This window comes from Aspergillus brunneoviolaceus, assembly GCF_003184695.1.
Source record: "Aspergillus brunneoviolaceus CBS 621.78 unplaced genomic scaffold BO95scaffold_23, whole genome shotgun sequence".
Lineage (NCBI taxonomy): Eukaryota > Fungi > Ascomycota > Eurotiomycetes > Eurotiales > Aspergillaceae > Aspergillus > Aspergillus brunneoviolaceus.
In genome coordinates, this window is record NW_020290753.1 from 152,491 (window position 1) to 173,235 (window position 20,745).

General features: G+C 53.1%; 7 protein-coding genes across 7 annotated transcripts; 2 read left to right on the top strand and 5 right to left on the bottom strand.

Annotated features, from left to right (window-relative positions):
- Window positions 1-889: 889 nt before the first annotated feature.
- Window positions 890-5,157, bottom strand: BO95DRAFT_452098 (uncharacterized protein; the record flags this gene model as incomplete). Its single annotated transcript, XM_025588124.1, has 6 exons — window positions 890-942; window positions 1,015-1,186; window positions 1,446-2,079; window positions 3,593-4,559; window positions 4,618-4,834; window positions 4,924-5,157. 6 exons carry the CDS (start codon window positions 5,155-5,157, stop codon window positions 890-892), a joined length of 2,277 nt encoding a protein of 758 aa, XP_025443577.1.
- A 2,529-nt stretch (window positions 5,158-7,686) lies between these two features.
- Window positions 7,687-8,190, bottom strand: BO95DRAFT_89815 (uncharacterized protein). The gene has a single exon (XM_025592320.1). It carries the CDS (start codon window positions 8,104-8,106, stop codon window positions 7,819-7,821), a length of 288 nt encoding a protein of 95 aa, XP_025443578.1. The 5' UTR covers window positions 8,107-8,190; the 3' UTR covers window positions 7,687-7,818.
- A 513-nt stretch (window positions 8,191-8,703) lies between these two features.
- On the bottom strand, window positions 8,704-9,237 carry BO95DRAFT_430649 (uncharacterized protein; the record flags this gene model as incomplete). The annotated part of the gene is made up of 3 exons (XM_025584972.1): window positions 8,704-8,813; window positions 8,835-8,971; window positions 9,104-9,237. 3 exons carry the CDS (start codon window positions 9,235-9,237, stop codon window positions 8,704-8,706), a joined length of 381 nt encoding a protein of 126 aa, XP_025443579.1.
- A 2,720-nt stretch (window positions 9,238-11,957) lies between these two features.
- On the bottom strand, window positions 11,958-13,685 carry BO95DRAFT_441505 (nitronate monooxygenase). Its single transcript, XM_025586188.1, has 4 exons — window positions 13,490-13,685; window positions 13,110-13,371; window positions 12,503-13,004; window positions 11,958-12,446 (listed from the first exon to the last, which is right to left on the bottom strand). Exons 1-4 carry the CDS (start codon window positions 13,500-13,502, stop codon window positions 12,156-12,158), a joined length of 1,068 nt encoding a protein of 355 aa, XP_025443580.1. The 5' UTR covers window positions 13,503-13,685; the 3' UTR covers window positions 11,958-12,155.
- A 1,192-nt stretch (window positions 13,686-14,877) lies between these two features.
- Window positions 14,878-16,427, top strand: BO95DRAFT_430651 (folic acid synthesis protein; the record flags this gene model as incomplete). Its single annotated transcript, XM_025584973.1, has 3 exons — window positions 14,878-15,075; window positions 15,150-15,354; window positions 15,391-16,427. The coding sequence occupies 3 exons, from the start codon at window positions 14,878-14,880 to the stop codon at window positions 16,425-16,427; spliced, it is 1,440 nt and encodes a 479-aa protein (XP_025443581.1).
- Window positions 16,428-16,507: 80 nt separating this feature from the next.
- Window positions 16,508-18,859, bottom strand: BO95DRAFT_472564 (ADP-ribosylation factor GTPase-activating protein). Its single transcript, XM_025589661.1, has 5 exons — window positions 18,653-18,859; window positions 18,458-18,593; window positions 18,221-18,404; window positions 17,066-18,147; window positions 16,508-17,001 (listed from the first exon to the last, which is right to left on the bottom strand). The coding sequence occupies exons 1-5, from the start codon at window positions 18,716-18,718 to the stop codon at window positions 16,973-16,975; spliced, it is 1,497 nt and encodes a 498-aa protein (XP_025443582.1). The 5' UTR covers window positions 18,719-18,859; the 3' UTR covers window positions 16,508-16,972.
- A 442-nt stretch (window positions 18,860-19,301) lies between these two features.
- On the top strand, window positions 19,302-20,743 carry tim21. The gene is made up of 5 exons (XM_025586189.1): window positions 19,302-19,755; window positions 19,862-20,046; window positions 20,130-20,184; window positions 20,256-20,355; window positions 20,417-20,743. The coding sequence occupies exons 1-5, from the start codon at window positions 19,474-19,476 to the stop codon at window positions 20,500-20,502; spliced, it is 708 nt and encodes a 235-aa protein (XP_025443583.1). The 5' UTR covers window positions 19,302-19,473; the 3' UTR covers window positions 20,503-20,743.
- Window positions 20,744-20,745: the final 2 nt, after the last annotated feature.

Sequence of the window (20,745 nt, forward strand, 5' to 3'; positions counted from 1 at the left end):
CATAAGCAATTGCTGCACAGTGGACCAGGGGTGAGGCCGAGGAGGGGAATGAATGCATCTACGAAGAAGACTAACAGTCCTGCCGGGGGCATTTGCGGAGGTTGGTAGAAGGGATTGGGACATCTTGACCCTTCTCCCTCCCTTTCCCAGCTTGCAACTGTCTACTCCTACGTTCACATGATCGTAAAGGCCACGTCGAACCAGACTTTCTATCATTGGGACATGCCTACAAGCCCACGCTAACCCTGAATGCAACGTGATCTCGTCTCAGAACCTAGTCAAAAAGAGCACTTTTCTTTATGCAAAGCAAAACCTCGCCTCCCTCGAACCATCCAAGGAAAAAGAGGAGGAAAACTCAACTAAGCTAAAGCCGGGGGGGGGGGGAGTGGAAGACCACAAAGAAGACCATCAAGCAAGGAAACAAGCAAGCTAGCCGACTTGCCAGTCACAAGGAAGATAATCAAAACCAAATCCCATGACATGAAACCATGCAAAGATATCAAGAAAGTGGATGAAGAAGAGGAGGATTGTGAAGAGGATGACTAGAAAAGGAGACAACTGCTTCTTTTTTGGGAGGGGTTTCCCTTGCTTTTTGTATAGACCTCGACCAAATGTGCGCACACAACAACACTTATATATATGTACGCAAGAAGCTTAGCAGAAAAATCGACACTTTGGAATCCTTTTTCAGTATTCATCATTATCGATCGGATCATACAATACAAAGAAAAGGAAGTAGTAGTTGAGGGATCCTTGAAGTCATCATGAAGGAAACCCGCTTCTTGACGGAAAGCGGCCAAGGTGTCGTGAACCGGAAATAAGATGGGAATGAGTTTGAAAGGGGGATGGTGCGAGAGTTTAGGGGACGAAAAAACGAGGTAATAGGAATCTAAGTAGCCCGCTTGGCGAACTCGACGCGCAGAATAAGGTGGCGGTAACCGACTGTGTAGAAGAGATAGGATGTTAGTTCTTTTTCGTTTTCTTGAGAGGCTGAAGGGGGGGGGGGAAGCTTACAGCCATCCATTTTCTCGCAGGCACGGGCAGCATCGCTGCGGTCCGCGAAGCTGATGAAGGCGAAACCCTTGGCTCTCTGGGTCTCCCGGTCTCTGGCCAGGAAGACTCTGGTGACACGACCGAAGCGTTCGAACAGATCCCGCAACTCGCCTTCCTCTGCCAACTCGCTGACCTGTTGCAGTTATTAGTTTTTGAGTTTGTTTGCAATGGGGTGCGAACAGTTTTCCCCGGTTCTTTTCCGCGGGAGGTGAGAATTCCCTTGAAGGGATTTGAGTGAGTAGGTGGGGTGTATGCGTGTGCGTGTAGTCGTCACCGTCGCCAACACAGACACACAGAACCGCCTGCTCATCCCACACCCCACCCACCCCCGCAGAAAAGAGAGGAAGGGGAAAAAAAGTAGTAACGCAGCAAGAGCAAAGAAGATGACTTACGTTCGTAACTCTCAAAGTCGCCAGATCGTCCTTCTCGAACTTGCCAGCCATGCGCTCGCCGCCGCCGGCGGCACCCTTCCGTAGATGAGGAGGCACGTAGCTGCCGGAGGTCGCGCCCAGGCCGCCGGCGGCGGCGGCCCCCTCGTCGGCGCCGCCCTCGACGCCACCGGCACCGCCGGCGGGCTCGTCGACGGGGGCCATGGTGTCCTTGAAGGGACAGCGCGCGGTGAAGTGCTCGCCGCTGCAGATACGGCACTTGACCTTCTTGTCCCTGAGCTGGTCCTTCATGCTGCCCTTCTCCGGGTTCTTCTCCTCCTCCTGGGCCTGGATCTTCCAGTTGATGCTGGGGCGGAAGGCGATGTTCTCACCCACGGAGGTGGTGTCGAAGGAGGGGCCCGGGGCGTGGCCCTTCTCCAGGCCGAACTTGGCCCAGCTGCGGCGCTCGGCGACCTGGGGGTTGACGTGTTCCCGCACCACGGTGGTCTTGATGCGGCGGGTGACCTTCACTTTCTTGCCCTCGTCGTTGAAGCGGTACGAGACCACGGTCTTGGTGCCATCTTTGTTCGTCGTGATCTGCTGTGCGGGGAGGGCGGAGGGGTCGTCAAACTCCTCGTCGTCGGCCCAGTCGGCGCGGCTAGACAGGGAAAAAAATATTGTCAGAGGAAATGGGGTTCGATGGAAAGAGGGATCTTCGCTTTTGGGGGGTCGAGCGAAAATGACAACTGGGGGCTTTCGAGATGCTTACTTTCCTAGCTTAGACATTGTGGGTGGTATGTGTGATGGAAAGAGGGGGGTTGCGTATGGGCCTTGGGTTGCTAGTTTTCTGGATTTCACAATGAAAGGCGAATGAATCCGTTGTGGATTTGTTCGCGGCGCGGCAATTTGCAAGTGGCGCAGCCTGCCGTGGCTGGTGCTTGGTCACTGATCACGTGAGGGCCGTCGCTCTTGGGCAAGGGAAGACATGCGAACGAACCATTAGATGAGGTTCATCAACACAATGTTTACGCCTTAAGGACACCGAACCCTCGCTTGACTGCTCTGCTCATTACATCCGTTATCTTGTAGACAGATAATTCAGTCACAATTGGCCACACTCGTCTACAGACGTATCTTAAGTCAAATCAACTACAGCCAGCCTCGACGGTATAACAGATAGAGTAATGCTGTAAACGTGTCGAAAGCTGACGACGAACTTGAAGAGACCACAGTAGATGGTGAGCAGTAAGTAAAGAGCTGAGATATTAACAAACTTACTCACCAGGAGAGTGACTACTAATCTTCGACTCCTCAAATATGACTGGTATATGAACATGCGCACTGCTACCTCATCAAGCAACCATCGGTCACCGATGCATTGCCATTACAGATGCTCTGGGACATGCTTCCGTCACCGGGTTACAATTCTTCGCATCTGGTACTGCCTGAATGATGGGCCATGCTGGCTCTATCCCAGCCATAATTACAAATTGAAGGCTCGCCGTAGAGGCAGATGCACCGGGAGGAACAATCTATTATCGATTACCACGCGAAGTTATCCTGCATGGCCTGGAAGAGGCATCAAGGTCGAGTAGTCGTCGTTGATGTTCCAATCGCAGGCTTCGATCTGGGTTGGAGTTAGTGCAAGTCACCCTGGATCTAGATGTTACGAGGGTTTGCTATACCTAGGATTTCGAGGTGGAAAGCAACAATGGGTGTCTGCAAATCATGTGCTGCAGAACGACATTGCTAGACAATGATAACGTCCTTAGAAAAAATTCAGTCTCGGAGCAAAAACTTTCATGATGACTTCATTCGTATTCGACTTCCCGGCTCAGCTGCACGGGAGTTATTAGAATCAACAATAATATCTATGTACAAAACACCAGCTAGCATGACGGAAGCCGTCTGGTTCCACTTGGGAACCACCATAGACAAGCTGATTCCTCATAACAGACATGAAAAAAAACGAGACGATAGCCTATTCCCAAGAAAACCCATTCCCAAATTGTTGTATATAAAAAGACAGTAAGAAAGTTGCACGCATTTACCGACCGAACTTTTTCAGCTCGATAGGTCTGACGATAGCATGCACGACGAACGAAAACAAGATGGCCAATTCGAAACCGATATCACCACCATGCGAGCGCTTGGCGATGGGTCCAACGAACCAGGTCTCACTCATACCGGTGATCATGCCGACGACGCCGAAGGCGAAAGAGATGCAAGCCGCGAAGCCGTAAGGAAGCTTCTCGGGCTTGTCGTAGTGCTCGGGACGGTATCCACCAAAGCCACGGCGAACAATGAAGTGGTCAGCGATAGCGATACCGGAATAGATAGCCAGCCAATAGGCGATGAAGTCCATCAGGTTCTCGAGAACTTCCTCGAAGTGCGAGTATCCAGGGATAGCAACGGCAACAGAGACGCACGAGGCCAGGAACACCCAGATAAAACGAGGAACTCTCTGAGTCTGGTGACTCAAGACCTGAAGCGTGAGAGAAACGGAGTAGATATTGGGGCAGTTGTTGGCGATAATGGAGAGGGCGAGGATAACCAGACAGAACTTGCCGAATCCGCCGAGAGGTTCCACAATAGCCCAGATGATGCCTCCGTTTCCAGATTGAGCATAACCAGTTGCGTACTTGTTATTTCCATCGTTAACCATGGCCGCAGTGGCGACAGCGATGCCCAGGAACTGAGTAAAGAGGAGAGGAGGGATCAAGCCACCAAAAGCAGCCAGGAAAACCTTGCGGCGACTGCGGTCCGAGGGCTGATAAACGGTATAATCAGCGGCATAACTGGTCCATCCCGTAGCAAAACCATAGACGGTTGCACCATAGGACAGGACAGAGCCGATCTCAGCGGCCCCGGTCCCCATGGGAATGTTCCAGAAATCCCCAGAGTGAGCAAACATGCCGAAGACAATCATGAAGACGATGAAGGTTGGGATCCAGCTGTAGAACTCATACAAGTGAACGACCTTGTATCCAGCGAAAGTAACGAAGAGTGTGCAGACGGCGATGATCAAAATGCCTGCAAAACCAGGAACGTCGCTGTTGACGGCATTGAGCAACTGGGCGCCGACAATAGAGTTGGCCGCAGACCAACCCAGGCAGGACAAGACATTCAGAAGAGCGACTGCGCGGCGATTGGATTAGCACGCCGTGTCTGAAGCTTAGAGGCGAGGGATTCTTACTGAATCTTGTTGGCCAGTACCCAAACCAGAATCTGGATAGAACCATCTGACGGAGACCAAAAGCGGGACCGAAGCAAGAGAACCAGCAGACAGTCAAGACACCGATCAGGTTGAAGAAAAGGCAGACGAGGATGGAGTCAACGAAGCCAAGCCCGAAGCTCTCAGGTCCCAAGATACCGATAGCGAACGAACTAACCACCATGTTGGCTGCCAGCCACTGCGAGGGGTCAGTTTGGGAGGCGGTCTTGTGAGCACTGGCGGAGAGCCAGCAAGACAAAAGCATAATGCAGTAGACTAGGTACACACCATGCTGCTGATGTTGAAGTACGAGGTATCCGTCCGTTCGTTCTCGGGGACACGCTCGACACCTCGTTGTTCAATGTTGAACTTTCCAGCCAGCCGCTGAAGCTTTGCGTAGACCGAGTTGCCGTACATGAAGCTTTCCCCAGGGACAGCGCCATCGCTGCTGTCATCCATAGGCGCCTTGGCCACCTGGGGAGCCTTTTCAAGGTCCCGTTCCGAATCAATACCACCGAACATGATGTAACGCGTATATCTCAACGGCGTGTAAGATTGTTGGATTGAAAGGGTTGAGTACTAAAGACTCGAGGTTGAGGGTGATTGGTATATACAAGAGCTTGAAAAGCTCGAGTATTGAGTATAAACTCAAGGGGGGAGGGGGAGGGACGAGGAAAGACGAAACGACGACCACATCTTTCATTCTTTTTTCTTTCTTTCTCTGTAGGAGGGGTGGGATCGAAGCGTCTAATAAGTGATTTTCTGAGAGGCATGGCGAATAATTTCTTACCCACCACACAGTTACGCCCACACCAGTCCGAGACGAGCGAAGGCCCACCGGATCCAGATCGATGTAATGATCGCTTCCGAGTCGGAAAACCGCCGCGACCGCGTAACTCAAAGAAGAAACGGGAAAAAGATGATTAAGGGAAAAAAAAAAAAAAAAGAAACCGGCCCGTGGATTCAGGATCAGTGTCGCGTGTTGCAAGTGAGAGCCCATGGTATGGAAACGGTGCACTGCACCGGTTTCGAGAAGAGGTGGAAAATGCCCCACAGAACCAACTGGGTCCTGGTTGAGCCCTAGTGCGCACAAGCTTATGCCCTGTCCCAATCATGCCGTGTAATGCTCAGCCACAAAATCTTTCATTGGATGGAAGTTGGACATAAGCACCACATGAATTACAGAATTCAACAGCCCTCGTGGCGGGATTGGCCCGCAAAACTCTGCTACACAGTGGGGTCTGTGGCAATGAGTTCCACCCCTTGATAAGACCTCGTCTGGTGATAGGCAATAAGGGAGACTATCTGGGCTCCAACCCTGAGTGATTTGATAATGATAACAGTCCGTTATGTATTGGTCTTAGTCGCTTGTTCGTACATACAGGTCAGGTACCGTCAGGTCTAGATGAGGATGGAAATCGTGGTCAAACAACTCAGCTTGAAGTCGGTCCTTCCTCTTGCTGCCAAACTGCCCTCCAGTCCTTATCTGTCGCACTCTATCCATATCAGCCTTCCCCTTCCATCTTTATCTTCTCCTACCTCAGACGGAGTGAACATCTGCTTCATGCTGATATCATGCTTCTCATTATTCGGCCATCGCCGATGAGTCTTGACTACTCATACTCTCCTGGGTGATCATTCTTGCCACTCACGCACGTATTCATCCTCAGTGACTTGACTAATGGCCCTCTGCAATACAATAATACGCTGGTCCAACGCATAGCTTGTGCTAATAAAACTAGACATGTCCGTCGTCAGACTATGCCCGCGGCTCCATGCGTTTGCGCAGGGATCTGGAGTAGTGGGCAAACCCCCTCACTGAGGGTGTCCAGCATTCTCCAGTCCCGTTCCAGTGCATGGCCCTTACGGCACCAGCCTATCTCTTCCCCAGACTCTGCGATTACCCCACGCCTTCGGGAACCTACGTGCTTGCGGCCTCTCTACGTGACAGGTCGCGGGGATCGCCGTCATCCATCGTTATCAGATAGCGAAGCTTCAGACAAGCAATAGCACCAAGAGATGCGTGCGACTTGGCGCATTCAACCCCCGGCTCATCGACGCTGCTTGATTGGAACGTGGCGGTTCATTTCGCAGCTGGCCACGCCTCTTGGTGATTGGTCGCCTGCAGCATGAGATAAGAAACTTAGGAAGTTAATACTACTAGTACCTTAGTACTGCGACTTCACCCGTCCAGGCAGGGATATTTCCGGGGGTCAGCCATTGCCTGATACCAGTCTTTAGCGCAAGAGTTATTAGATTGCTGCCAGCTCAGCTACAAGGGCCACGACCTAATAACTGCATTGTCCTTTCTGGACATAACCTAGTTCACCTACCTGCGATTAATCTATCCCGGAGATGGCGATGTCGCATCTAACTACTCCGTAGATGAGCAAGACAAAGGAGGTTCTGGATGCACTTCGGCCGCAATCTCCTATAGGGATGTCGACATAGTCAGCTCGGAAGGGACAGATCCTGTTTGATGTTGCAACATGGCAATTTCCGTCCCCTGCTCAGCGGCGTCTAGCGTCTGGAGGTCTGTCCCCTATTAGTATAGCATTCCGACCCTATTCATCTATCCGTGCGATGGCTTTACACCTCGTCGTCTCTGGTGGCGCTGGCAACTCTGTCGTGCTCTGTAAGTCTTCAGACTGTCATCAACCATGCAGTTCAGGTACCGCACTGTACCCGTACCGTCGAGCATTAACATGTGGATCTCCACGAACTTCGCACTCCACCAGATTCCGGTGCAAGAAAAAACCACCCCACTCCGCTGTTTCCGTCCTCCCGTATTCTTCCTAGCTTTTTGCCTCTAATCGCCCAGACCAGCGTAATGATGACTCGGGAGAGTTGAAACTGTCGGCTTCTGTCACCTTCCGTCCCTCTGAGACGCCTGGCAATTCTGATGCTCCCCAACATCATCCCTTCGCCTCTTTTAATCTAAGTATGGGGAATCCTCTCAGGGCTACCGTCATGAGTCGCGTCGATCATTCGCTCCGCTCAGGATGTGCAATTGTGCATAAGGAAGCAGTCGAGGACGTTACCTCAATTGAGCAACTCACCACCTGTGCTTGAAATTGTGTTTGTCACTGCCCCTACATACACCAAAACTCGAATTTTTATTCAATTTCCCGATGAACCCAAGCTCCTAGCTTCCCGTTCGCGACAACCAGTATACGACCGGTGTTAGGAAGAAAACGCCTTGCGAGAATTATCCATATAATCCAGCAAGCCAAGCCCACCCAAGGCAACCGAAACTTCGGTAGCGGCGCCTCGTTTTACCATTGGTGCGAGCTTGCTTGCTCTCGGAGCTGCCATTCTAAAAAGAGCAAGCATGAAGGGAGAAGGAAAGGCATCAGGACCCGGATATGCCGTAACGTTGACAAGAGCTAGACTACTAAATGCAATCCACAATTGAACCAGGCACCAGGATAGACTGCAGACGGTTGTCATGACCTTGATGCCGCGAAACATTGGGAATTCTCGACTCGCGCTTCAAGGGACACTTTACTTGCGGAGTGCATGAAGGCGTTGACTGGCCTTACAATGATCGAGTTCTTGATATGGATCCTTCCTCCGGCCATTCCAAACTGCCCACCCCTACGAGATGAAGAAGAAGACCAAAAAATATCTGGGCCCGCCTTAAGATCCATCTAAACCTCCTCCAAGTCCCCATTTTAGCCTTGGAGATGAATTTTCTTCTTGCTTCTTTTCCCGAGGAAAACTCTCTCTCTCATCAGGCTTGGCGGGCGCGCGTGACAGGACAGCGCAGCACGCGCGGGTTTGAACCGTTTCCACTGCAGCCACCACCATCCTGTACCTTGTACCCTCTTCGGCTCGGGTTCCCGAGCAAACTTGAAGACCCGAGTTTCTCATTCGCGTGCATATAGCATTTGATCCATCCTATCACTCCCATTCAATTGAGTCAGGTTCCCCAATTGAACCTCTAATCATCGAGGATGTGAGAGCTTTTTCCACCGAGTATTTCCTCTCTTTCCGATCCGTTAGTCAGCGGGTACTTTGCCGAGCCGATGAAAGAACAGAACTAGACCCGAACCGCTGGCACTGGATCTAATTGTTCTTGCTGAGCGGGCTGGCCGAAGGATCAGTCATTCTGTACCTTAGTTTCGGGGTCGATGTGATTGGGCTGACTAGGCGGTTGGTGGAAGATTTTTGACATGCTATAGTTACTAGGTACGTACCGCACATAGTACCACCACCAATACCTCCAATACGGAGTACTATGTAACGCGAAGGTGGACTATCGGCAGACATGCAGGGAGTGTTGCGTGGTGGTGTAGCATTACCTAGTCTAATTGGAGGTTTCCTCTCAATTAAACTGCACGAGGAAGAGGCCTATCGATGCGATGGGTATCCGCATGGAGAGACTTCCGTGGACGACCTACAGCAAGGAGACATCCCGGTTAGTGTCGGCTGTTAGCCCTCGAACTGGCAGACTGCAGCCGCTAACATGTGCGTCGCTGTCTCCTTCATGTAGGGCACTAATAATAAGATGGCGTTAACGGCGTGGGTTAGAGTCAAGTAGCCGACATTGTTCGCTTCATGGGATCCCTGTAGCGCCAGCTCATCAATGCGAGATAGCATTTCAGAATCACTAATAAATATATGTAACGACTATATCCACCGCGCATATAGGTCGACAGATCCGGGGGCCAATGTCCGATCCCGTGCATCTGAGATATAGCTGCGTACCTTTAGCATATATATAGACTTCTGACTCCCTTCCGCTTGACCCTTAATACCTAAACCATCCACAAGATGTACTTCGTACAAACTCAACCCACACTCTCTAACAGTCGGTTGTGTCAACTACGCATCATCTATGTAACAACAACCTATCCGCCGAGTAGACTGATTACGTTCCCGTAGACCCAGCATCTAGCGATATGAATCTCAACCCGGGAATTCATTTCCCGCGAGGTAGGCTGGCCGCCGACATCGTTCCTGGAATCATACCACATCCAGGCTAGCCTGCATCTCAGAAAGTCTAAAATCCGAAGAGCCATTCCTCAACGAGTCCATTTTCTCCGACTCCTCCGAGAAATGAATCTTAGCTCTAAAGCTTAACACCGACATTGACTTTTTCTTTTTGCCTGGAGGTTCTAAAGCTATGTACTCTAAGCCTAAGACGCCAACGGAATGTATCCGAGGCGCGTGCCGCTTCCGCGAGCTTAGCCCGGTTGTCTAGTGTCGTCAACGTGTGAAAGTACGTGCTCTCCTTCTTTCATCGTCCCCCTTTTTCTATTGCGACAAGTCCTCATTCTCCTTAGAAATGGATCGGGACATGTACACGATCGCCGGAGATCGGGGCGATACCCCCGTCCCGTGCCCGTCCTGCCTATCCACTAATCGATGTCCTTCTCCTTGTCACGTTCATGGGATTGCATCGGCGCATCCTTCCCAGAACGAGTGGTAGGTCCGTATAGATTCAGCTTCGGTAGGGTCTGTACTGTATGCATTGCTCTTCTTAGTTTCTGGACTCGTGTCCGCGGATTCATGCGCTAGACATCGACCGGCTGCTTTGGCGCGCCCTTGGACGGTCATAAGCCGGATTGGCGCTGGGTGTACCTACGTCGCGAAGTGAACCTTGGAGTGAACCGACCATTGATGCCATTGCAGGACCGAGACCTGTCTCATGCCGAAGTGGGATACGTCGTCTTTATTATTCGTCTTAGCACAACTATGATACCGAGGGTGGATGGGCAACGGTCCACAGCACGATAGCCCGGCGCGAGTATGAGCCGCATGAAAATCAGATGTTCATTGTAAGCCTGGCCCAGAGATGAAGTAGGCTGCCAACGAGCGGCCTTCGCAAGCCGTTCATCTCATGGCAAGAATTACCTGTCAAGGTTTCTCTCAGCACCCCAGTGTAAGGAGTGGTTGCCGCCGCCGCCGCCGCCGCCGTGATCTTCCTGCACACTTTTTTCTTAGCATAAACTTACTCGGTGGTATATATGACATGGATCGACTGACCCGAGACGGTGCCAGCACAGCACACAGAGCCTAGGAATGCCGATCCCTACTACGGGCCGTCGGCTCGCGAGCACTAAGGTACCGCATCGTGTCATGGCTTGGGGGACACCGCAACAGCGAAGGATGCAGATGCCCACCCGTTCCCTTTTGAACCCTGAAAAGATAGCGTAGTAAGCCATCATCGACAGCCCCTAGAACTTCAAGCAGCCCTATGCATTTGCGCTTCTCGTATTGCGCCAGGGTGAGCCCCTCTGTACCCCAGAACCAGGCGCCTGTTTGTGTGTGTCAGCCAGGGGACTAGCGAGCATCGCCTCTCTGTGTAGATACATGGAAAATGCTGGACGAGTGCAGTACAAGGCTGGAAGCACTTTATTCTACAAATTCAAAGTTCCTCAGCTAAACATGTATCGCAGATCAGCCTAGGGCTGCATGTTCCACCCAGCTGACTGCTGATCGGCGGCATTCTTGATCTCATCACCACTGGCGCATCTTTGGGCGAATCGTGACAAGTCGGTGGAAAGCAGATGTTTCTGCAGGTCCGGGGCACGGTGTCTATGCTGTCTTAAACATCATCATCCATTGTACTGTCGATGGTTAGGCGGTCCGCGGCGTGGGGCTTTGTTGAATTATGATTCTTGAAGTGACTCATGCTACCAACACATGCGGAGGTCTGCAGCCTACTGCACTGTACAATATTACTATTCCTTAAAGCGCAAACGAGTCCCCGTGTGTAACTAATCACTCTGGCTGCTCAGCACAAGATGTCGGGCGTGGACATTCCTCCAAGAGATTTTAATTCCTCTGCCATGCCATGGCGGCTTGTGTTGTCTTGAGTATCGGAGCCTTTGATCAGCAAATGCCCGTCTCGAAGTTCATTGCCATTCTTTGGCTCCGAAAGTGTAAGCCCTGTGAGATCATTTCGCGGATGCGAACAAGTAATGTACTGTGCGGTTGAAGAAGGCAGCTCTCTATGATCCTGTCATGAACCGAGTTGCTGAATCCGCAGTCCTGGGGAAGCGTGCAGTGGTAACATAACTGCTTGTATGGCTGTGGGGTGCGTGTGCTGACAGAAGCTGGATGTGCTATGGGCATTCCCTGGTTCAGTATCAGTGTTCGCTTCGACCATGAACGCGACGCAAGAAATGACTTGCTGGACGGGTGGAGACGTAAAAGCTTTGAGGTAGGCTGATTCAAGAGGAAGGAAACTCGCCAGGGATATGCAGGGGCCATCTGGGCGAAGAACTGAGCGCATATTCATATTCAGCTTATTCCAAATTATTTGGACGGTCAATTTTCCTTACGGAATCAAACGCCAGTCTTATAAAGAGATGTGTTTATGTACTAGCAAGTAGTCACCCAGTCGATTGAAGCTATATCTAAGACAGACCTAAGGGTTTTCAATCACTCAGTGGGTCATAACCAATAGCTATAATGCGTATGATAGCATCGTCGAGAAGCAAAAAAAGCAGATTAGCACAGGCCAAAAATTTTGGAAACATATGCAACATAGGTATCAGGCAAATTGGTATCTACAGTTTGGCAAGCATCTTGTGGCCGTTCTGCAACAAAGCAGCGGCATCCGTCACAAGCTCGTCAACGATCGCCTTGGCGGATTTTTTCTCGTTGACCACGGCAGCGACCTTACCCATGAGGTAAGGGCGTGCGTTCTCAAGCACCGAGTCATCGACATCGTCGGGGAGATTCTCCATGTCGTGCTCGACGGGGATGATGCCCTTCGAGGTCAGCTGCTTGATCTCGTCCCGTCGGTTCTCCTCCCAGTTTTGGATGTATTCGTTATTGCGGACGCGGAGCGGGCGACCCTATGCCTTGTTAGCCACATGTCACTCGAGGGTTAACACTGGAAAGGTGAGTGTACCGTGAAGATGATGGTGCGAACGTTGTCCTCAAAGCCAGCGGTACGAACAGCCTCCTGGTGAGCCTTGGGAGCGCCGGCCTCTTCGGAGAGGATGAAGCGAGTACCAATCCAGACTCCCGAGGCACCCAGCATGAGCGCAGCAGCGACGGAGTTGCCGTTGTACAGACCACCGGCAGCGACCACCTGCACAGGCTTGCCAGTCAAGGGGCTCTTCCGCCCCTGGCACAGCTTGGCCACCGTGGGGATGAGGATGGTCGTGGGAACATTGCCGGTGTGACCGCCTCCTTCACCACCCTGAGCGCAGATGATATCGGCACCGGCATCCAGAGCCTTCTGCACGTGCTTGGGGTGACCGATCATGTTCATGTAGAGGATGCCCGCACCGTGCAGCTTCTCGACGACATGCTTGGGGGGCACACCGACCGCCGAAACGAAAAGCTTTGCGCCACTCTCGATGATGATATCGATCAGCTCGTTGAGCTTGCCCTTGGTGTAATCGTAGCTGACGAGAGACAGGATTAGCGACTCCGGTTCTTCCCACAAGACGACCGTGTCATACGATCCAGATGATCGGCAAATCACATGCGAGACTAGTCCCACTACTCACTTGGTCTTCCGAGCACTACCGCCAACCTGGGGAAGCAACAGGTCAACACCAAAGGGTGCGTTCTGGTCCTTCAGGAAGCTCTTGAGTTCGGCAATCTGTTCGCGAAGCATGTCGGGGGTGTAGCCGATACCTCCAAGGACTCCCAAGCCACCGGCGTTGGTGACCGCTGCGGCCAACTTGGGCCCAGCGGCCACGTTCATTCCTGCCAGCAGGATGGGGTGGTTGATCTTCAAAAGATCGGTGAGGGTGGTACGGATTTGCTCTGTATATTGAAAGTGTGGTGGTTAGCAGGAAGGGTCTTGAAAAGTCGTCTGGGGGTACCACAGCTGTCACACATGTGACAGTGGTAGAATCCGGGGTAGGTAGCGACGGAAGCTTACGAGGAGAAGCCATGTTCAAGGGCTAGAAGGACGGAGCTGCAAAGTGGGTATCGCTAGATCAAGATAAGATGGAGATTGATGTGGGATGGAAGACGCTCAGGAGAAGTATTTAAAAGGATTTGAAAGAAAGCAACTGTGACTAGAAGTCATAAAGAATTGCAAACAAGGAGGGGGGAGGGAGAACCGAGGAGTGAGGATTGCCCCGGGGGTTGTGCCTCGGTCCAGTCGAGATGATGATCATCGATCAGACGGACGGCTACCTACTCCCGCCTCGTCACACTTGCCTCAGGCCATCCAGCCGTCAAGGGTTGTTGGCCATGAGCACATGATTTATTTAGTGTACTTGTTCGTGTTTGTGTAACTGTGTACTCCGTACAATCAGCCTCAATTCAGCGTCATGAGCAAGCAGATACTGAGTACAAAGGAACTCTACTATACTCTCATATAGGTGAGCAAGCAATCTAAGCGCATTACCTTTTCGTTGAGAGTTGCAAGTACTGTATATACTAAACTAAATTCCTATAGAAACTCAACAACTTTGTTTTTCTACTTGAAGTTTAATGTAGTAGTGCTTTTTACTTATCGAGTGGCTTCAACTTTGTGACCGTGCGCTGGCACCGATTAGCTCTGAAGGCAAAATGTGGAAATGCGGGGAGAGAGAGAGAGGCGCGGCGTCGCGGCAGAATTGCGCTTCATGCCTCAGGCACCAACCGCATCAAATCAGCTGACTGAGGGGGCGCCAAAGTCTCGCTCGGGCTTCTGTCGCTCTGTCGCTCTGACGCATGACGTATTCCGCTCTCCCTCTCCCACGCATTCGCATTCGCCGCTGGTAACCTCTGCTGCATTCCGTCCTGGGCGCCTGAAGAATGGCATATCGGTCCTCTTCCACTTGGTATCGCAATGCTGCCACCTTGAATACCGCCCTTCGGTCTTCCGGTTCACTGAGCCGGCTCAGTGGGGCCTCGATTTGCTTGTCCCAGTCATTCGGACGGCCTGGTGGAAGTGCCTACTCCTCGAGTGTAGGCTCACCGAAGAGGCAGGTCTATTTGCCAGTCAAAGTTGCCCGTTGAAACTAAATCTAACCCACGCCCCTCATAGAGAATTGTCTACATCTGGTATGGAGTCCCTTAGACCCACCCTCGCAGTCCAATGGCCTGTTGATGCTTGTTTCTAGAACCCCTTAGCGTCTAGTGAACTTTTTTCCCTTCTACATCGCAGTTTTCATAGCCCTAGCTAACCCCTAATTAGGACATGTACAGTCCCGACCTTCTTTGGTGAGACGATCTTTACTTGCATCAAGACCGAGGAAACCCGGTCATGAAGGCTTAGCATCCAGACCTTTCATAAGACGGGTTTCAACTAGCCGACAGGCGCTGTTCAACGCCAGCATGGACGCCCATCAGCCCCCAATGCATCGCGCATTCATCGCCTTTGGGAGCAACGTAGGAGATCGCATCGAGATGATTGAGGCCGCCTGTCGTGAGATGGAGCGAGCCAGTATTCGGGTCAAGAGAACCAGCTCGCTCTTCGAGACAGCTCCCATGTACGTTCTCGACCAGGACCCATTCATCAATGGAGTGTGCGAGGTTTGTCCATCTCTCTCTGCCCATAAATCCCCAGAAACAATGCATTCTCAATGGTTCTTAACATCGATCTACAGGTAGAAACCAGCCTAAGCCCCATGGATCTCCTCGACACCCTGCAGTCCATTGAAATCGGCCTGGGCAGGAAGAAGCTCATCGACAAAGGGCCCCGATCTATTGATCTGGACATCCTCCTGTACGACCAGCAGATCTTCTCCCACGAACGGCTCAGCATCCCACACCAACTGATGCTGGAGCGCGACTTCGTCCTTCGCCCACTGAGTCAGTAGGTCTTCACTATGATGGACCCTCCTCAAGACACCCAAACCCAAGCTCAAACAGAAAAGCTAATCACCGCCAGACTCATCCCCCACGAACGCCCGCCCTTCCCCGGCTACAGCACCACCTACCTCGCACACCTGAAATCCCTCGCCCCGCCCACGCCCTTCCCCGTGGCCACCACCCCGATCTCCTCCACCTTCCCAGCCATCCACTCCACAGCCCCGAAACGCCGCACGCACATCATGGCCATCCTCAACCTGACGCCGGACTCCTTCTCCGACGGCGGACGCCACTCGCCGCAGGACCTGGACGCGCTCACGGCGACAGTGCGCGGCATGATCCGCGCGGGGGCGACGATCATCGACATCGGCGGCGAGAGCACGCGGCCGGGGTCGCAGCCCGTCGGGGAGGCTGAAGAGCTGCGGCGGGTGGTGCCGGCGATCCGGCACATCCGGACGGCGATCCCAGAGGCGGCGGGCGTGGCCATCAGCATCGACACGTACCGGGCGCGGGTGGCCGAGGCGGCCGTCGCGGTGGGCGCCGACATCATCAACGACGTCTCGGCCGGCCTGCTGGACCCGGAGATGCTGCCCACCGCCGCGCGCACCGGCGCCACCGTTATCCTGATGCACATGCGCGGCACCCCGGCCACCATGACCCAGCTGACCGACTACCCCAACGGCGTCGTCCAGGACGTCGGCCGCGAGCTGCGCGACCGCATCGCCGCCGCCGAGGCCGCCGGGATCCGCCGCTGGCGCATCATCCTCGACCCCGGCCTTGGGTTCGCCAAGAACGAGCCCCACGATCTCGCCCTCCTGCGCGACCTGCCCCAGCTGCGGACTGGCGCCGCCGTCGAAGGCCTCGAGTACTTCCCCTGGTTGTTGGGGCCGAGCCGCAAGCGTTTCGTCGGTCGCTTGACCGGCGTGACTAAGGCCAGTGAGCGCACCTGGGGCACGGCCGCCACGGTCACGGCCAGTATCGCTGGAGGCGCCGATATCGTGCGCGTGCACGATGTGAAGGAGATGTGGCAGGTCGGGAGGGTGGCGGATGCCATTTATAGGGGAGTCGTATAAGATCCCCCCCCCCCCTCCCAACAAAATTGTTTGCGTATAGGATTTGTATCTGGTGGCTCCGACTTATATAGACCGAGATTGTCCTTAGTGCGGTTGCATCCCATGAATCGAAAGAACCCAATGCTAGGCGTTTACATTGATGCGGTTTCCTAATACTGGCAAGTGACACTACTTATATGCAACGAATATACAAGAATCCCAAGGAGCGTTTCGAAGCTGGTAGCAAAACAATTGTTGACGGTAATTTTGAAGAAGGGAAAAGAAAAAAGAGCAACGAGTGACGAGCAAAGGCCGGTCTGGTCTACACCGCATCAAGTGATGACGGGGTCTAGCAGCCTGCGAAGCACTGCACGTCCGGATGGAAGTCGACCGGGTTAGTTGTCTGTCTAGGAATGGTACGAATCTGGGGAATAGAAAGTTCATGAGGATGTAAACGCCACATGTGGAAGGAGATCGAAGATAGAATTGGCTAACACAAAAAGATCAAGATGGGTGCGAGAAGCGGGGAATTGAAGGCGTTAGGTACGACAAAAAAAGGGACTCGTTTAGCTGTTAAGATAGCTGCGTATAGCACCTGTAGAGCAAAAATTTGTCAGTATGATTTTCCTGCGAAGAAAGTGAGTAGAACAAAGACTTACCCTGTAGCTTGACGGCACCATCTCCAACCAGCTGCGTCAGGTTCTCGAGATCATCACCGGCTGTGATACCGAACCGACGCACAAAGTCCTTCGCCGCGTTCTCGATGTCTCCATAGGTGTCACTCTCGGCGGGAAGATCGTCCTCAGGGCGGCCGAAGTAGGTGTTGCTGGAGATAGCAGTGGCTCCATCGAATTGACGAAGACGCTCTTTGGCCTCGGCTTGGGCGTTAGGATCGAAGCGATCCCGTCCAAAGAACTCATCCGACGAGATGCCCTTCTGAGTGCCAAATCTGGACTTGGCCTGTTTCAGTTCCTCGTCTGTGAGACTATTAGCAACCGATACTACATCTACAAATCGACAGGAGAACGAACCATCTGCAGCAGATCTGGTAGCAACAGCGCCAAAGCCCAACTTCTTCGGAGCAGGAGGCTTCGGTGCGCCAACAGTCTGTCCAAATCCCAGTCTCCCGATGCCCATTCCAAGGCGCTCCACATCACCAGAGCTCCGTTCCTGAGTTGCCCGCGAAGGGTTGATGGGGGTAGGGGAGGCTATCGGCGCGGCGGCGGTGGTGCCCTTAGCCTTGGACTCAGCCTCAGCCCGTTCGGCTTCGGGATCGTAACCCAGTTTCTCGATGCGCTCAGCCTCTTCCTTGGCCTTTCTCTCCGCCTCGTCGAAATCGATCATGTCCGCACCGCTAACAATCTTCTTAGCCCCAAGCTTGGGGGCCTTCTTGGCGCCCAACACACTGCCCTTCTTCGCAGCTGCGGTCGAGGAGGTCTTGCGAACAGCAGCACTGGCCCGGATAGCGGCCGGCGCGGGAGAGGCAGCAGGGCTGTCCTTATCGGAGGCGGAAAGCGGGGATTTGGAGCGCGAGCCGTTGGCACCCGAGTTCAGGAAGGGCGATGCGGTGCGACTCACGACGGGAGGGGTACCCGTGCGGGAAGGAGGGTTGCTTGGCCGCTTGATGGACGGCTTGTCCCACGAGGAGAAGAAATCGTCATCAGCGTCACCGGCCGGGGTGCTGGAGCCGTTGGACGAGGTGCCGACGGGGATGTCGGTGATCACCACTTCTTCAGGATACCTAATGAGGTAGCGTACGATCAGACCCCATACTGTACGAATTGCTATGGGGGATGTGCATGCAAGAGACTCACTGTTGCGCATCCTGAGCGGCCCGTCTCTTCAGCTCCTCCTTATACTTGACGGCGGCATTGCATGTGTACTTGACCTTGGTGTCCTTGCTGGCCAGAGCGGCAGACCCTCCATGCGATTGGAAGTACTTAGTGGCAGACTCGTTCCCACCGACTTTCATCATCCGGAGCTGCTCCCATTGCCATTCTATGCGCCAGTCATTAGCATCACGATAGGATTGTTGGTCAGGAGTTGCGTACGGTCGAGGTTCGTGGAGCGAACAAAGGAGATGTGGACGCCCAGGTTACGATGATGGGCCGAGCAGTCAAGACACAGGTAGATACCAAAAGGCACGGAGGACCATGTTGGGTTCTTGGAGCCACAATCGAAGCAGATCTGTGCGGAATCGAGTCAGTACTGAGATCGGTTGCTAGGCGGGGAGGGGTACGGCGCACCTTGTTTGCGGGTTTCAGCTTGAGTTTCTCAAAGATCTTTTGAGACTCCGCCTTGGAGGCAGACATGATGGCTGGTGTTGAATAGAAGGAGAAGACTCAGATTAGGAGACAGAATCCGAGTAGATGTCGAAGACAAAGGGAGAGAGGGGGTAGGGAGGGAGATCGGTCGGAGATGAGGGAGAACGACAGGATCCAAAAAGCAGCCCGGGAAGAGCGAGCGAACGTGGTCGGATTGGGACTGAGTACCACCCCGGTATTTTTCACTTTAAGCTAGTGGCACTTCTGCAACAACCATACCTTGCTCGTTGTGGCAAACACAGGAGGCATACAAACAAACAAGCGCGAGCTTCGAAGAAAAAAAAATCCCTGGCTCAGCTAAACAGCAACTCAGTTGACTGCCACATATCTCCTCACCTAGGGAGCTGACAGGAGTTCCTCATAGTGATCCATGAAAATCATACCTTGACGTAGCTACTACCTACAGGACTGTGGGCGGCAGACGTATTGCAAATACGAGTGTTTTGTATGCAACGGCGGCGGCTGAAACCAGGCCAGGGCCCTTTCGCACGTGACCCACTCCGATTCCGCACCCCCACACGCTTTCTTCTTCCATTCAAGTCGGCCTTTGCCGTCGCCGAATGGGATCCATCCAATCCATGGCTTCCTGCTTCATTTCTGCCCGGCGGGAAGAGTAAAGATTGCGCAGACAACCCCCGAACTTGTGCTTCGTCTGCCCATGTTCACCATCTCTCAACCACAACAGCCACTCTTCGTTCCATGAGGCCTTTACTGGTACTCAGCTGAACTAGCCCCTCACCACAATGCTCGCCCACCTCCGACCTAACCCTGCCCTCTTCCGGGCCTCCTCCTCCTCCACCGCCGCTCACCTCCTGCGTCGAGCGCTTCCCCGCACGACCGCCCTCGCGCGATACTATGCGACCTCAGGGCCCGGATCCAACCCGACCCCCAAACGAAGGAACGTGACAGTCCTGTCCGACGATGGCCGGTACGAGTGGGGGGAGCTGAGCGGTCGGGAGAAGGTCGCGCGGGCGACACAGCAGTCGGTCAACTTCCTCGTGGTCGTCGCTGGTGCCGTGTTGACGGTGAGTCTGTCTTTTTTTTTTCTTTTTTTTTCTTGCGCTGTCGCTCGCACAATTACATTACGCCTGCTGCGTCTTCTGAACCGAATCTAACAGCTTCATGTACCAGGGTGGAGTGTTCTACCTCCTCTACACCGAGGTCTTCTCTCCCAACAGCAAGACCTGGCAGTTCGAAAAGGCAGTCGAGCGCATCAAGGACGACCCGCGGTGTACGGATCTCCTGGGTGATCGCAGGGAAATCAAGGTGTACGGGGATAGTACCTGGAGCCGATGGGCTCGGAACCGACCGATTGCGTAAGGCCATACATACCCATACCATACCTCGTATACTTTTGCGAGGAATAACGTTCTGAGTGCTAATTTGCATGTGGGCGCAGGACGTCGGTTTTCCAGGATCGAATGGGCCGCGAACATTTGAAGATGAATTTCCATGTACGTTGTTTCTCCCCGTGGAGTGGTGGTTTCAGCCCGGGATTACATTATTGACTGTCTGCGTGGTAAAGGTCGAGGGCCCTCTCAATACCGGTATCGTGTTCGTGCATATGATGAAGCCCTTGGACCAGTATGAGTGGGAGTACCAGCTGCTTGCCCTGGAAGTCAAAGGTGAGTGCGAGTGCTTTTTTTAAGGGGTAGATTGGATAGATGGATTGACTGACATTTATAGGCCACCCCCGAGTCGTCCTAGAGCAGGCACGCGAAAAGCCTGGAGTCGGAAAGGCGCTCAAGATCTTTGGCATTCAATGGCGATGAGTTGTTGCATGCTTGCTGCTGCAAGGGAGTGTATCTGGAATGACCCATCTACAACTCTATCCGTGAGCTCAGACATGGTGAAGATTGACGAGGAACGTCTAGAGCCTCTCGCCATTCTTAGTACTATCATGATTTAAAAACAGACCTATATACCCAAGAAGAAGGAAGTCCATCTCTACCGCTCTTTCCAGTCCACCCACAGCATACGCAGCTAGACCATCTGCTCCGCTTTCACTCCTCGGT

Excerpts from the sequence above, each read along its gene's own strand:
- BO95DRAFT_89815 (XM_025592320.1), bottom strand. The coding sequence starts at position 8,106 with ATGTTTCGCGGCATCAAGGTCATGACAACCGTCTGCAGTCTATCCTGG.
- BO95DRAFT_441505 (XM_025586188.1), bottom strand. Across the intron at positions 13,005-13,109 it reads GGTAGTGCTCGGAAGACCAA|CTACGATTACACCAAGGGCA; the intron begins GTGAGTAGTGGG and ends GTCTCTCGTCAG. Across the intron at positions 12,447-12,502 it reads TTCGCACCATCATCTTCACG|GGTCGCCCGCTCCGCGTCCG; the intron begins GTACACTCACCT and ends AACAAGGCATAG.
- BO95DRAFT_472564 (XM_025589661.1), bottom strand. The coding sequence starts at position 18,718 with ATGTCTGCCTCCAAGGCGGAGTCTCAAAAGATCTTTGAGAAACTCAAG. Across the intron at positions 18,405-18,457 it reads TCGCTCCACGAACCTCGACC|AATGGCAATGGGAGCAGCTC; the intron begins GTACGCAACTCC and ends ACTGGCGCATAG. Across the intron at positions 17,002-17,065 it reads TGGTGCCGTCAAGCTACAGG|GTGCTATACGCAGCTATCTT; the intron begins GTAAGTCTTTGT and ends TTTGCTCTACAG.
- tim21 (XM_025586189.1), top strand. The coding sequence starts at position 19,474 with ATGCTCGCCCACCTCCGACCTAACCCTGCCCTCTTCCGGGCCTCCTCC. Across the intron at positions 19,756-19,861 it reads TCGCTGGTGCCGTGTTGACG|GGTGGAGTGTTCTACCTCCT; the intron begins GTGAGTCTGTCT and ends TTCATGTACCAG. Across the intron at positions 20,185-20,255 it reads ATTTGAAGATGAATTTCCAT|GTCGAGGGCCCTCTCAATAC; the intron begins GTACGTTGTTTC and ends TGCGTGGTAAAG.